General features: G+C 40.8%; 3 protein-coding genes and 1 long non-coding RNA gene across 4 annotated transcripts; 2 read left to right on the top strand and 2 right to left on the bottom strand.

Moving 5' to 3' along the window:
* Window positions 1-1,987: 1,987 nt before the first annotated feature.
* LOC122785304 (transcription factor 25-like) lies at window positions 1,988-4,140 on the bottom strand. Its single transcript, XM_044051038.1, has 6 exons — window positions 4,005-4,140; window positions 3,833-3,904; window positions 3,621-3,742; window positions 3,008-3,073; window positions 2,817-2,899; window positions 1,988-1,998 (listed from the first exon to the last, which is right to left on the bottom strand). The coding sequence occupies exons 1-6, from the start codon at window positions 4,068-4,070 to the stop codon at window positions 1,988-1,990; spliced, it is 420 nt and encodes a 139-aa protein (XP_043906973.1). The 5' UTR covers window positions 4,071-4,140.
* Window positions 4,141-5,047: 907 nt separating this feature from the next.
* Window positions 5,048-7,268, bottom strand: LOC122785547. The gene is made up of 3 exons (XR_006362296.1): window positions 7,119-7,268; window positions 5,800-6,028; window positions 5,048-5,376 (listed from the first exon to the last, which is right to left on the bottom strand). It is a non-coding gene; the product is annotated as an uncharacterized LOC122785547 (long non-coding RNA).
* A 2,726-nt stretch (window positions 7,269-9,994) lies between these two features.
* LOC122785522 (interferon beta-like) lies at window positions 9,995-12,084 on the top strand. The gene is made up of 6 exons (XM_044051354.1): window positions 9,995-10,072; window positions 11,106-11,291; window positions 11,367-11,459; window positions 11,559-11,720; window positions 11,801-11,866; window positions 11,958-12,084. Exons 2-6 carry the CDS (start codon window positions 11,163-11,165, stop codon window positions 12,048-12,050), a joined length of 543 nt encoding a protein of 180 aa, XP_043907289.1. The 5' UTR covers window positions 9,995-10,072; window positions 11,106-11,162; the 3' UTR covers window positions 12,051-12,084.
* Window positions 12,085-13,183: 1,099 nt separating this feature from the next.
* On the top strand, window positions 13,184-15,925 carry LOC122785389 (microtubule-associated protein tau-like). Its single transcript, XM_044051148.1, has 10 exons — window positions 13,184-13,266; window positions 13,829-13,885; window positions 14,208-14,266; window positions 14,374-14,431; window positions 14,519-14,583; window positions 14,668-14,817; window positions 14,890-14,971; window positions 15,042-15,151; window positions 15,221-15,388; window positions 15,466-15,925. Exons 1-10 carry the CDS (start codon window positions 13,242-13,244, stop codon window positions 15,481-15,483), a joined length of 792 nt encoding a protein of 263 aa, XP_043907083.1. The 5' UTR covers window positions 13,184-13,241; the 3' UTR covers window positions 15,484-15,925.
* Window positions 15,926-16,243: the final 318 nt, after the last annotated feature.

Raw genomic sequence — 16,243 nt, 5'->3', positions numbered from 1 at the left:
AGCAGGACATGTACACGTGCACCAATCCTAACATGTAGCACACCAAAACTCAGCTTAAAGCCTGTCACATTGTCAACTAAATGAAACACAAGTCGAACCCCAAGCAATTATATGGGCATGTGACAAAAACATGAAAACCACGTACGTCTGCTAGTTTCACCACATCAAGCAAACCAAAGATGTCTCATTACTGTGTAGCAAGAGTAGCAGAATGATGATTGTCTATTGTCTACTCCTATATCTCTGTGAATAAGTGAATGAATAAGTGATATATCTCTGTCTTTAATTTTACATACAGCCCCTGTAGTTGTGAAGATACACTCCATTTGTTTTGGATACGTCATTTCAAATAGGAGGCAGTAAAAATAGGCCTCATGTTGAAGAGGTTAAGATCAGACTTAGAATGTAATGTAATGGGTTATGGAAGCCATACTTGCTAATTGCTTTATCTGCTCCAACTCTGTGCCTGCTCTGGTGGTGTTGGTTGGTGAGATCTGGAGTTGCTTATGAGTTGAAAGACATGAAATGTCAGATACACTTGCAAAAGAAGCATTGACCAGGAAGGACAGATCTAAAGGTTTGTCTAGGAAAAGATGAATGCATTAGTGCAGAGGTCCAGTTAGAGAAAAAATCCTCAAAACTGCCTCAAGTAGTTTGTAGTTGTTTTACTAATAATTTATATTATATATTTTATAACTATTCTGTTAAATTATTCACAGTACACCACTACACCACCAGCTTCGTAGTTTTATGTCTGTCAAAATCAGTGATCATTGGATGGGAACGATGTGACTGAAAGTTGGTCTCATGTATTCATTCTCAGTAACTTTGACTTATGCAACATGTGTATGTAATGCTCGAGCATCTCTTGAATAAACCTGGCATAATATACCTTATTCATAGCAAATGAAGTATGCATATGTATTTTCATAGAGACCTAAGTGCTTGATCCACCTCAGTAGGTTCCAGTCCAGCACTAAACTCTCAACTCACCCAAAGAATGAGGTCAGCTGACTACCTGAATATACTGAATGACCAGATTATTCCATCGATGCATTTGTTTCTTCCCTGATGACATGGGCATATTCCAAGATGACAATGCCAGGATTCATCAGGCTCAAACTGTGAAAGAGTGGTTCAGGGAGCATGAGACATGATTTTCACCACAGAGTCCAGACCTGAACCCCATTGAGAATCTTTGGGATGTGCTGGTGAAGGCTTTGCTCAGTGGCCCGACTCTCCCGTCATCAATACAAGATCTTGGTGAAAAATGAATGCAACACTGGACGGAAATACATCTTGTGACATTGCAGTAGCTTATGGAAACAATGCCACAGTGAATGAGTGAGTAATCAAAGCTAAAGGCGCTCCAACCATGTGACCCTTTGTTTTGGCCAGGCAGTGTATATGTATAGCTCCACTGGTATGTAGCCCACACACATATATATAGCTGAGCTATAGATTAAGATAAATAGATAAAGATTAGACACATTCCTGCAGCTTTACCTCTTATTGGAAGAAGAAGATGGCAGTGATGCAACATCATAGACATGATGATGTCACTTGATGAGATCAAAGACACATAAAAGTGATGTAGTTGCCTTTCTGAACTAGAGTAGAAAGGCAGCAAAATGCAACGTTACAAATAGGAAGGTCCTTATGAACATCCCAATAAATTGTCATGTTCAACATCAAAAGCAGCGACAACAACGACTCCATCATGAGGATACAAGCCTTTCCTACAAAACTGGATGAAATATGTGCCAACAATATCTGGAACCTTCTAATGAACGCCATCCAGGACATCCAGAGGAAGACCAACAGTGAGATAATATTTTCAGAGCTGTACAGGAATGCTTATACCTTGGTCGTGCAACATCATGGGGAGAAGCTCTACACAGGCTTGAGGGGAGTCATCACTGGCCATCTCGTCCTCAAAGCAGAGAAAGATGTTCTTAACTCTATGAAAAATAACTTTCTGCAAACGCTATTTCAGGTCTGGAATGACCATCAAACTGCCATGGTTATGATCAGAGACATCCTCATGTACATGGATCGAGTCTATGTAAAACAGAACAACTTAGTAAACGTCTACAACCTCGGCCTCATCATATTCAGGGACCAGGTGTATTTTGTAGTCTTTTTAACACATTTATATTTATCTTTTATTTACTTACTTTCTATTTTTCTATTAACTGGAAAACCTGCACTTTTAAAATTTCACTGTGCAATGTCTCGTTGTCACAATGACAATAACAATTCTGATTCTTACTTCAATCAATCAGCATAATCAACCAAAATAACTATTTCACAATACATCTATGACGACTTTGAGTGAGAACACAACAAAGTAGTCTTAGTGATGACGTTAGTTTAACAAAAGCAACATTCATTCAAGAGTACAAAGGTTAAATGTAAAAAATATGTATTGCTCAAGGTACTTATAAACTAAAAAAATACAGTAATTCATTGTGGTTCCTTCTGACAACAACACAAAGAACCCTCATCAAGTCTTTGGGCTATATTTTAAAGAATGATCAATTGAGAAATTATAACTGCTGAATGCAAAGCTCAACATTGACGCACATTTGATACTGGCCAGTATGCACACTGCTGACTACCACAAAACCAACACATCATACAGTACGTCAGATTACAGAACAATCCTTTTTAATAAATTTAAAATTTTATTTGTGAGGTTGTTGTTTTTAGTCATGGGGCTGTCTTTATCTGAAGCACTTTGTTTTTTACTACAAATATATATAAATCAGTCTCATTCTGATTTTTATTTATTGCAATAATTACTACAGATGTACCTGTTCGGCTGAAGCGAGGCCAGCTCTCCTTGGGACTGGTCATCCAGGTGCTACGGTGAAACTGCCTGTTTCTATGTCGAGGTCTGTCAAAAAACAATCAAATAAAGGAGCATGAAATATTGTACATACAAGAATTCTGAGAAGACGAATTTCAAACAATGACACATAATAGTCCCTTTCCTCTTCTTTACCTCTGATCCCCAACAACAGCTCGAGCACCAAAATATTTCTTTAGCTCCGTCTCTGGGTTGAGATTCCTGGTGAATTGGGTGAGATAATAATTGATAATATGAACAAGAATATTAAATATAACCAAAGGAAAATATAGAACCCTATTCTGTCTCACATTTATTCATTTACGTCTGATTTTGACATTCTGGAAATGTCAGTCAAAACAAACGCAAATGATTCACGGCATTATTTTATTAAGATGATTTAAATCATACGAAAAGCTTTTCATTGAATGAATATTTTGTACACTCAATCAGTGATATAACAACCTTAATAGCGTTTAACTACAACCATTACCATTTCTCATAGTGTGGTGTCAAGCGCCACCACATGATGGCATTGAGGAATCACAGACTTTCACATTACAGTGAACAGCTGTGTGCTAGTCAAGAGCAATTTAAATATTGAATGTGCAGATTAATGTACAGTTGTGTTTATTTAATTATATGTACTACGTCATATACTGTGTTTGTAAATGTATCAGCACTGCTCACACAGGCCAAGTTTATAAATTGTTTAAAAACGATTTTCGACACACATACACGACAAGACACGAGAGGTTAGTCTCCTCACCTGTGCTCCACGTGTAAAACAGATCTTCTCTCAGAGCCTCCACAATCTTCATTTTGCAAACTCAGACTATTGGGCTGGTCCAGATTCTCCAGCAATACATCTATGTTATCATCCTGAACAGCCTTTTGAAACCACATAGAGAGGTCATTAAAAAAAATTAACAGTGATTTAGAAGTTCTAATGGCAGATATGGAGCTTCTTTAAAAACGAACCTGTCCATTCTCTGACCTTCCTTTTGTCTTCTTCTTTTTCTTCTTCTTTTTAACTCTGTCTTCAGATGTAGACTATTAAAGAAAGGAGAAATTATTAGGTTGCAAATTGAGATCAAGAATATTTGAGTCAAATCAGAGGTAAAGTACCTTTGTTGCTTTATTTAATCCTTACCTTAGAAGATGTTTCCTGTTCCTTTGCGTCAGGTTTGTCAGGGTCTCCATTATCATTCTTTTCCATGCCACTTATTTTGTTTACATCTGGTTTCTCCACTTCTTCATCAGGTACGATTTTCTCATTGTCTTGATCACATATCTAAGAAAATGTGAATGTGGTAATTAAACAGCGTGGAGCTGCTCAGTGTGACAGCAAGAAGTGTGAGCTCGGGTCGAGTGACCTGCTTTTTAAACTAGACTGAAGTGAGGATCAAGAAGGTTGTTCCGTGAAGGTAGGATGAGTTGATTAAAGATCCAGAGTTTTGGAGAGAAAAGGAAGATGAGAGACAGGTCTGTAGTTATTTACTTCAGACGGGTCAAGGGTGGGTTTTACGAGGGGTCACTCTGGCCTCTTTTAAGAGAGAAACCGAAAGCAACCAGATGATAGAGATGTGTTAATGAGGTGGGTGAGGAAAGGAAGAAGATCAGAAGCAATTGACTGAAGAAGGTGAGAGGGGATAGGGTCAAGGGGGCAGGAGGTGGGGCGGGCAGAGGTTATTAGGGAAAGAACTTGATCCTGAGATAGAGGGGAGAAAGAGGATAGAGAAGGAGCTGAATGTGTGGTTGGTGGAGTGGTGAGAACAGGAGGTGGGGTTGGGAAAGAAGAGCGAATGTCATCTACCTTTTTTGTGAAGTAGTTGACAAAGTGAATTGGTAGAAGGGAGGAAGGAGGAGGGGGGGTGGGGGGATCAAGGAGGTTAGAGAAGATAGAGAAAAGTTTTTTGGGGTTAGAGAAAGAGGATTGAATTTTAGTCTGATAGAAAGATCGTTTGGCTGCAGAGATAGAGGCAGTGAAGGTGGAGAGAAGAGAGTGATAGGAAAGCAGGTCATCAGGGTGTTTTGATTTCCTCCATTTTCTTTCTGCTGCCCGTATCGTGGCTCTCTCAGCACGCACTGAGTCCGACAACCACGGGGCTGGGGAGGACTTACGAACCCGCCGGGAAGTAAGAGGACAGAGAGAGTCAAGAGAGGAGGACAGAGTAGAGAGGAAGGTGTCTGTGGCAGAGTTGGGATGCATGAGGGAGAAGGAGTCAGCTGAAGGAAGTGCTGATAGTCAGCTGCTGACATGGTTTTCAGCAGCTGACTCCTCTGTTTCATTTGCTAAATGTTGCAGATGAACGCATGTTTTCAGGATGTTTGTCTTTTTCACTTTGATCTACAGTTAAACATTGTTGCTTTGATGTCACGCTTATGACTTTTCAGTGACGACACTCTGACCAATCAGAGGCCGGCAATCTGATGATGTCACATGTTAGTATCAGCTCAGTTGAACCTGTTCAGGTGAGTGTGTGAGTGTGTGTTACCTGTAGGTCTTGTAGGTGTACATCACTCTGTTGGTTTAAACAGAAACACATTCATTTACTATTAATTAGTATCAGTATGACAGTAGTATCACAGTAGTATCACAGTTGTATCACAGTAGTATCACAATAGTATCAGTATCACAGTAGTATTACAGTAGTATCAGTACCACAGTAGTATCAGTATCACAGTAGTATCAGTACCACAGTAGTATCACAGTAGTATCAGTACCACAGTAGTACCACAGTAGTATCAATAGTATCAGTACGGTAGTATCCATAGTAGGTATCACAGTAGTATCAGTATCACAGTAGTATCAATAGTATCCACAGTAGTATCACAGTATCAGTATCACAGTAGTATCATTATCACAGTAGTATCAGTACCACAGTAGTATCAGTACCACAGTAGTATCACAGTAGTATCAGTATCACAGTAGTATCAGTACTCACCCCAGCAGCAGACCTAACAGCACAATCACCGTCACACTTTTAAAGTTCAAGGAATTCATCTCAGTCTGAGTCAAGGCAGAGTCCTGATCCACAATCCTGAGTCCAGACCAGCAGAATCCTGATCCCTATGCTCAGAGGTGCAGCAGTGATCTTATGCTGAGACCCAGCAGCAGGTCTGAACATGCAAGTCTTCTGACAGCAGAGAGTTCAGGTTCTTCCTGGTTCACTGCTAATGAGTACCCCACACACACCACACACACACACACAAGCAGACACAGACACACCACAAAGACACAAACACAGGCAAACACAGACACACACACACACACACACACACAAACACACAAACACACAGAAGGCAAAACACAGACACACCGCGAAGACACAGAAACACAGACACACACACACACAAAAGAGCAAACACAGACACACACACACAACAGTGCTACAGAACACAAGCACAGGCACACAAACAAACACAGACACACGAAGACACAAACACAGGCAAACATACAGTCACACACAAACAAAGACACACACAAACAACACACACACACACACACAGACAAACAGAGACACACACAAACAGAGACACACACAAACAAACACAGACACACACACACACACACACACACACACACACACACAGACAAACAGAGACACACACAAACAAACTACACACAAACAACAGAGAATGCACAAACAAACACAGGCCTTACCTGTACAGAGTCCACACACACAAACAAAGACACACACAACAACACACACACACACACACACACACAGACAAACAGAGGCCACACACACAAACGAGCAGAGACACACACAAACAAACACAGACACACACAGAGCAAACACAGACACACACACACACACAGACAAACAGAGACACACACCAAACAAACACACACAAACAAACACAGACACACACAGGCAGAAACACAGACACACACAAACAAACACAGTCACACACAAACAAGCACAGACACACACACACACACAGACAGCAAACACAGACACACACACACACAGACCAACCAAGCACAGACACACACACACACAAACAAACACACAGACACACACACACAGACAAACAGACACACACACAAGAGCAAACACAGACACACACAGGCCAAACTACCAGACACACACCATCACACAAACGCACACACACACACAAACAAACACAGACACACACGTTCACTTAATAAACGCATTTTATTTACGGTTCATTTCAAACAGACTGATGACGTCACACGGACTGATCAGTGCATAGACACCGCCCGTATTATTTCAATAGGCGAGCAAATGCAGCTTACCTTTCAGATGTTGCGTGTGTGTGAGCCGTCGTTTCATTGTCTCCTCATATTTGACCAGCTGTCCTCACGAGACTGAAGCAGTGTGTCTGTCCACTCCGGAGGAGACGGAAGTCCTGCGCTGTGTCTAACTTCTTCCTGTTCTTCTATTAAATCCATCAGGCTGCCACCAAGAGGCTCAACACTGCACTCTACAGTTCAAAGTCCTGAATCACAGACTGTTGATTTAAACTCCGCTATATTTACACACATGTGATGTAAAATAAAATACAATAAAATAGAGTTTATGTTTTAAACACAGTTTAATTTTTGAAGCAGTTTAATAGTTTAGTGATGAAGTTAATATTATTTTAGTAAATGTGATGTGTCTCACACTGAGAGACAATGTTATTCATCTGCAATATGATTTATGATTTGAACAGAAATAAAACTTTATTTCAATATTAAAATTATTGATTATTCACAGCACAAATGTTAGAACAAACACAGGTTTGACCCGGTCAAAGGTCAAATAACCCTGGTGACGCTTCTTCTCTTTAAGCCACAAAATAATGATCATGTGGTGGTGTAGTGTAGTGTAGTAATTTAGTGGAGTAGTGTAGTGTTGTAGTGTAGTGTAGTGTAGTGTTATAGTGTAGTGTTGCAGTGTAGTGTTGTAGTGTAATATTGTAATGTAGTGTAGTGTAGTGTAGTAGTGTACTGTTATAGTGTAATATTGTAGTGTAGTTTTGTAATGTAGTGTTATAGTGTAGTGTTGCAGTGTAGTATTGTAGTTTAGTGCGATGGGTATTACTGTTGTAGTCTGTGGCATATTGTAGTGTAGTGTTGTAATGTAGTGTAGTAGTGTAATATTGTAGTTTAGTGTTGTAATGTAGTGTTGTAGTGTAGTAGTCTAGTATTGTAGTGTAGTGCTGTAATGTAGTGTAGTAGTGTACTGTTGTAGTGTAGTATTGTAGTGTAGTATAGTATTGTAGTGTTGTAGTGTAGTATTGTATGTAGTATAGTATTGTAGTGTAATGTAGTGTTGTAGTGTAGTGTTGTAATGTAGTGTAGTAGTGTACTGCTGTAGTGTAGTATTGTAGTGTAGTCGTGTAGTGTTGCTGTGCAGTGTTGTAGTGTAGTGTAGTGTAGTGTTGTAGTGTAGTCGTGTAGTGTTGTAGTGTAGTATTGTAGTGTAGTGTAGCCGTGTAGTGTAGTGTGTAGTGTAGCCGTGTAGTGTTGTAGTGTAATATTGTAGTGTAGTGATGTAATGTAGTGTTATAGTGTAGTGTTGCAGTGTAGTGTTGTGTAGTGTTGTTGTGTAATATTGTAATGTAGTGTAGTAGTAGTGTACTGTTGTAGTGTAATATTGTAGTGTAGTGTTGTAATGTAGTGTTATAGTGTTGTGTTGCAGTGTAGTGTTGTAGTGTAGTGTTGCAGTGTAGTGTTGTAATGTAGTGTTATAGTGTAGTGTTGCAGTGTGTTGTAGTGTAGTGTAGTGTAGTGTTGCAGTGTGCAGTAGTGTAGTTGTAGTGTAGTGTAGTGTTGTAATGTAGTGTAGTAGTGTAATATTGTAGTTTAGTGTTGTAATGTAGTGTTGTAGTGTAGTGTAGTAGTGTACTGCTGTAGTGTAGTATTGTAGTGTAGTCGTGTAGTGTTGCTGTGCAGTGTTGTAGTGTTGTAGTGTAGTGTAGTGTTGTAGTGTAGTGGTAGTGTTGTAGTGTAGTATTGTAGTGTAGTGTTGTAGTGTAGTGTGTAGTGTTGTAGTGTAGTGTGTGTGTAGTAGTGTAGTAGTGTGTGTGGTGTTGTAGTGTAGTGTGTAGTGTAGTGTGGTGTGTGTAGTGTGTAGTGTGGTGTTGTAGTGTAGTAGTGTGGTGTTGTAGTGTAGTTGTGTAATGTTGCAGTGTAATGTTGTAGTGTAGTCGTGTTGTAGTGTAGTGTAGTATTGTAGTATTGTAGTGTAGTGTAGTAGTGTAGTGTAGTGTAGTGTTGTAGTGTAGTTGTGTAGTGTTGTAGTGTAGTGTGGTGTTGTAGTGTAGTCGTGTAGTCGTGTTGTAGTGTAGTGTTGTAGTGTTGTAGTGTAGTGTTGTAGTGTTGTAGTGATAGTCCATCGCAGGGCCACATACACACACACACACACACACACACACACTCTCACACTCACTCCTATGGTCAATTCAGAGTGTCCAATTCACCTAATCCCCACGTTGCATGTTTTTGGACTGTGGGAGGAAGCCGGAGAACCCGGAGAGAACCCACGCACACACGGGGAGAACATGCAAACCAACCGGGGCTCGAACCTGTGTCTTCTTGCTGCAAGGCGAGAGCGCTAATCACTACCCAACCGTGTACCCCTAAAATTGTTTTGTTTTTCAGAAAAATAATAATTAAGTGTTTTTATATGGATTAGTATTCAAATAGGTTTACTGACCAAAATAATTGTTTTCCTCATTCAAGGTTCGCTTCCTGTTCCTGTTTCTCTCCTCTTTTACTCGACAGTTTTGTTTTCTGTTTAAATGTGAACTTCCTGTCGTTACGTCTCTTCTTCTTCTTCTTCTTCTCTGTAAATGAAAACTGGGGAAAACTTTGGGGTCATAGCCCACATCCTGGACTGTGACTGTGACGTTTACTTTTGATTCAGAGTGAAAACACAACACACACACACACGTGTCTGTTTGTGAGTGTGTGTGTGTGTGTGTGTGGGGGGGGAGAAAATCTTGGAGAATTTTTCTTTACAGTTTCACTTTTCAGGATGAAGCTTTATTTAAACACAGATGTTCATCAGAACCACAGTTACCAAAAGACCTTCAGGACTTTCAGAGAGCTCCAGGACCTCCAGGACCTTCAGAGACCTTCAGAGACCTCCAGGACCTCCACGACCTTCAGAGACCTTCAGAGACCTCCAGAACTCCAGGACCTTCAGAGACCTTCAGAGACCTTCAGGACCTTCAGAGACTTGCAGCAGCAGACACAGTCGGGTTTGTTTCTTTCAAACAGCTACAGTTTAGTTTATCCAGGTTCCTTTCTAATTTCTTCATCATTGTGTGTGAGATGATTCAAATCTGGAGGATCTGAAGGTTCATCTCTGAGAAAGTGACGATGTCAGCACTCATAAAGCATGACTCATCATCTTCACTCACTGATGATGAAGGTGTGAATCATCATCACAACAGCAGGGGCACACATGTATGTGACCATTCAGGATCAGTTTCCATGGTGGAACAAAACCAGACTTCGACCTCAAGTTAACTGGATAAGTTAAGTCAGAGCAGCGTTGGTTTGAGTCTCTGTGGAAACAACGTTGACGTGCATTTGTCGGAAACAGGCGATCAGAGGCGGTGATGAAGGGATGAATGATGGGATGAATGAGGAGATAAATGAAGTGATGAATGATTTGATGAATGATGTGATAAATGAGATGAATGGGAGGAATGAAGTGATGAATGATGGGATGAATGAAGTGATGAATGAAATTATGAATGATGTGATGAATGAAGTGATGAATGATGGGATGAATGATGTGATCATGTGACTTAAGTTAAGTTTCGTTTCAGGGTCCAGTTTCACCAGTTTTAGCGCGAGTGGAACAAACGTCATGAGTCACTTCTTACTTTCACAGTTTTTCAATAAACTTCAGTCAGAACGACTGAGGCTTGAGGTGGAAATGTCTCAAACGTCTCCGACGTCTCAAACGTCTCCGACGTCTCAAACGTCTCAAACGTCTCCGAGTTTCCAGCCGCGCTCTGACTCTGAGCGGGAAAGCGATGACAAGCGGTAACTGAGTCACATCACGTGTCTGAAACACATAAATATCAACGCGTCTCCATTTCTTCGTTAATGAAGCGAGAACTTTCTCAAACTCAGGTCAGAAATCGTCTCTGATTTCAAATCAATAACTGACTGAAAGTTTCATGATCAATAATCAATAATCGGTCACAGGCTGATCACACGATCACAGATTTACTCAACTCTGATCTTCTTCTTTGTCTGAAACTTTATTGTTTGGAACAGGACTTGCTGAAGATCAGGACCTGCTGAAGACCAGGACCTGCTGAAGACCAGGACCTGATGGCGTCCTCTGTAATCTTTCTTGTTCTTCTGCAGCTGTGTGGCCTCCAGCTGATGCTGGTTGCGATGCCAACTTGTAGGATGAGGGAGAACCTGGTCCGGACCAGCCACCACCTGCTCAGAGACCTGGTAAGACCAGAACCTGCACCTGTACACCATCAGCATCTTGAGCCTGTTTTCAGCTGTTTCCTGTCTGTCCTGTAGGGGGGGCCATTTCCTGTCCACTGCCTGCAATACAACGTCAACATCTCCTTCCCAGACTCCGCCCTGCCTGCCACCTCAGCCAATCAGGCTCAGGTAAGTCTTTGATCTCACCTGAGCCTCTCAGCCAATCAGAGAGCTGATTTTTATTTGAATACAAATCTTGAATAATGATGTCTGAATGGCTTCCTGCAGTGCCGCCGGGCGTTATGGGTAGTGTATGAGACACTCAACGAGACACAGCTGATCCTCCAGAACAACCACTTACCTGTCGGAGGGGGCGGAGTCACCTGGGACGAAGGGAAACTCGATACCTTCATGAACCTGCAGGAGCGACTGCTGGAGGAAGGAAGCTGTGTGAGTCATTCATTCATTCATTCATTCGTTCATTCTTCAGTACGTTCACTCTTTAATTCATTCGTTCACCATGTCTTCAGCTCTCCACTGGTCCACATGCTGTGTCGTCTTATTTCAGTAACGTCACAGCTGTTCTGCAGCACAAGGTATACACGCACACACACACACACACACACACACACACACGTTTACAAAGTCAGTCAGCTGAGTGGGCGTGTCTCTGTGTGTGTCACTCAGGAAAGCGCTGCCTGTGGTTGGATGGCTCTGAGGAGAGACGTTCTCAGGGTCCTAAAGATCGTCCTGCACAAACACCACAACTGCTTCCTTTAAGTCATGTTTATTGATTTATTTAATCTTTATTTGTTTATTTAATCTTTATTTATTTATTTATTTCATCTTTATTTATTTATTTCATCTTTATTTATTTATGTATTTATTTATTTAATTATTGCTTTGTCTCTTTGTCAAGTAATTTTTTTATAAAAACACATTTTGATACTGTTATATTTTGTTATACTGTAGTTTTTGTTACTGAAACTTTTAAATAAAGATTAAAGCATTATAAAAATGGATGTTACTTCACACACACAACACAATTTTAAAAATAGTTAAATGATATGAATATTCACACTGAATAATATTAACACTAAATAATATTCACATTAAATAATGTTAACACTAAATATTCACTCTAAATAATATTCACACTACATAATATTCACTCTAAATAATATTCACGCTACATAATATTCACTAAATACTCACACTACATAATATTCACACTAAATATTAACACTAAATAATATTCACACCAAATAATATTAACACTACATAATATTCACACTAAATATTAACACTAAATAATATTAACACTACAAATTATTAACACTAAATACTCACACTAAGTAATATTAACACTACCAATTAACACTAAATAATATTCACACTACATAATATTCACTAAATACTCACACTACATAATATTCACACTAAATATTAACACTAAATAATATTCACACTACATAATATTCACACTAAATATTAACACTAAATAATATTAACACTACAAATTATTAACACTAAATAATATTAACACTAAATAATATTCACACTAAATAATATTCACACTACATATTATTAACACTAAATAATATTAACATTAAATAATATTAACATTAAATACTCACACTAAATAATAAAAACACTAAATAATATTCACACTACATATTATTAACACTAAATAATATTAACATTAAATAATATTAACATTAAATACTCACACTAAATAATAAAAACACTAAATATCCAGCTTGGAATTAGCCAGAGTAGAGTAGTTAGCTTAGCATTAGCACTAAGAGAGCAGATTTTTTTTAACCTTTGTATTTCACAGCAGTGATACAGCAGTGCAGGTAACCATGGTAACAGCAACCTCATCTCCCAGCATGCAACAGTAATGAAGCCCTTCCCCTCCCCTCACTGAGACAGGCAGCAGGGTGGAGCAGCAGACGGACGGACGGACGGATGGCAACCACAGCTGAGCGTGGAGGTAAGACAGAGATAGGTGGAGAGACAAGGGCGAAGGACGAACTGAGAGAGAGACAGAGACAAGAGACAGACAAGGAGAGAGACAGAAGGACGGAGAGAGAGAAAGACAGACAGAGAAACAAGAGACTGAAGGACAGACTGAGAGAGAAGACAGAGAGAGACAAGAGACAGACAAGGAGAGACAAACAAAAGACAAAAGGACAGACTGAGAGAGAGGACAGAGAAACAATGAGAGACAGACAAGGAGAGAGACAGAAGGACCGACTGAGAGAGAAAACAGAGAGACACAGAGAGACAAGAGACAGACAGAGGAACAAGAGACAGAAGGACAGACTGAGAGAGAAGACAGAGAGACAAGGAGAGGGAGAGAGAGAGAGAAAGGATAGAGACAATGAGAGACAGACAAGGAGAAAGACAGAAGGACAGACTGAGAGAGAAAAGAGAGAGACAGAGAGAGACAAGGGGAGAGATAGAAAAGACAGAAACAGACAGAGAGAGGGAGAAGCGACAGAAGGACAGACTGAGAGAAACCTTCTCCTTCAGCTCACTGTCTCCCCCTGCAGGACTGATGATGGATGGAGACTCTGCCCACGGACACCTGGGACAACAGGTGATGGGAGGTGGGTGTGGCCAGACACTTATGAAGCGGAAAGGTTTAGCAGTTGCCATGGTAACAGACTGGTGATGCTAACGAGACATTTACCAGAGCAAATGACAGTTAGCATGCTAACATGACAGCACTAATGACAGTTAGCATGCTAACACTAACATGAGAGCACTAATACCAGTTAGTATGCTAACATGACAGCACAAATTACAGTTAGCAAGCTAACATGACAGCACTAATCACAGTTAGCACGCTAACATGACAGCACTACCATGGTGACACGCCCACCTGACCTTTGACTTCCTGTAAACATGTTTTTTTCTTTTGTTTTGCAGAAAAATCGAACGTGAGGGAAAATGAAGAAGAAGAAGAAGAAGAAGAAGATCGAATGAAGGTCACATGACCCTCAGTCTTCTTTGGTTTATGTGGGCGGAGTCATTTATCTTAATTAGCATAATATTTATATACAAACACAGTAAATACTGAGTGACTGTGTTTCAGGCCTCCAGGACAGCAGGGGGGGCTAGAGCAGCCAGGATGATCTCAGCCAGGAGTACAGGTACAACACAGTACCACAGTACTACAGTACAACAGTACTACAGTATGACCGCATGTGTGTGTGTGTGTGTGTGTGTGTGTGCGTCAGAGTCAGTAGAGGGCGTCAGTAGTCCAGGAAGTCGTCCATCAACTCCAAACAGAGACGTGAAGAAGGTGTGAACTTTACCTGACTTCGTTTACGTCTCACATTCTTTTATTTTTGTTGAAATGTGTTGTGTTTACTTCGTTGTCCTGCAGGTGGCACTGGTGCGGACTCCTCCAAGATCTCCTGGTGCTGCTCGTGGACGGATGTCCCCACTCCCCGCCCACCCCATGCCTGACTTCAGCAACGTGAGGTCAAAGGTCGGTTCCACAGAAAACCTGAAACACACACCTGGAGGAGGCAAGGTAACAAATATGCACACACACTCACTCACTCACTCACTCACACTCTCTCACACTCTCTCTCTCTCTCCACAGGTTCAGATCATGAACAAAAAGATGGACGTCACTAATGTGGCATCAAAGTGTGGCTCTAAAATCAATATTCATCACAAACCAGGTAACACACACGCAGACGCACATCAGTGACATGTGGTTGTCATGGTGACACTTCCTGTTTCTGTGTGCAGGTGGAGGGAAGGTGGAGATCAGATCAGAGAAGGTGGATTTCTCCACAATTCAGTCCAAAGTCGGTTCTCTGGAGAACGTGACGCACACACCAGGAGGAGGAAGGAAGAAGGTACACGCCCATCACACGCCCATCATTTGTGTATCATATGTAAATTCATGTTTGTTGTCATGGTAACAGATTGAAAGTCATAAACTGACCTTCAAAGATGAGGCCAAAGCTCGGACTGACCACGGTGCTGACATCATCATCCAGGCTGACTCCACCCCTCATCACCCTGGCAACACCTCCTCCCCTGGAAGCCTCATCGCTGCAGAAGCTCCGCCCCTCGACTATCTGGCCAATGACGTGAGAGAATACACTTGACATGAAAACTAAAAAAACACAACCGCACATGCTGACAAACAACTTCCTGTTCTCACCAGGTGTCTCAAGGCCTGTAACTGGCCCCGTCCCCTGCCGTTACCAAGGAAACGGCACGATCAAAGAAAAGCTTGTGGTCATCTTTACAGAACTAAGAGAACCGTTAGCCTAGCTTAGCATTAATACTGAAAACAGATTAAAACTTTAGGCTGAGCTTAAATGATCTTAACTGTTTGAACTAAGCTAACTGAGTTGAACTGACCTGGTTCTGTACATGGTCGCTGTAAACTAATCTAATAAACTAAACTAAATTATCTTAACTAAACTTAACTGAGCTTAATGTACTTAACTGAGTTTAACTAATACTGATTATTACTCATTATTTAGACCATTCAGAATGCTAAGCTAGGCTAAACCTCAAAGGCTAATAAGAGTTTGAAAATACCCAGAATGCAGTTTGATACCAGATGCCTGTCCACTGTTGATGTGCTTTGTACCAATAAAGTTTCTTTTTGATCCAAACTCTGGAGTTTTTTTTTTATATATATATATTTTTCAAATATGACAACATTTTCAAAAACAGGAAAAAAATTAACTCCGCCCCGTCCACAAACAACAATAACAAGGCGTGTCTTACCGGCATGAGCATGTGACAAAACTGCACAGGCCTCGCCTCCTGGTGATGTCAGAATTTCAGCTGTCCACGAACAGAGAGACGATCACATCGGGCACGTGGCGTTCAGACCGGCTCAGACCAAGTCTTGACGGCACCGGCTCCACTGACGACACAACCCGGGTCAGACAGTCCCGGCCGGTGCCTCACGTGAGCGCGCTGTTGGT

This window comes from Solea senegalensis, linkage group LG19 (assembly GCF_019176455.1).
Source record: "Solea senegalensis isolate Sse05_10M linkage group LG19, IFAPA_SoseM_1, whole genome shotgun sequence".
Lineage (NCBI taxonomy): Eukaryota > Metazoa > Chordata > Actinopteri > Pleuronectiformes > Soleidae > Solea > Solea senegalensis.
This window is presented reverse-complemented; position numbering and strand designations above follow the sequence as displayed.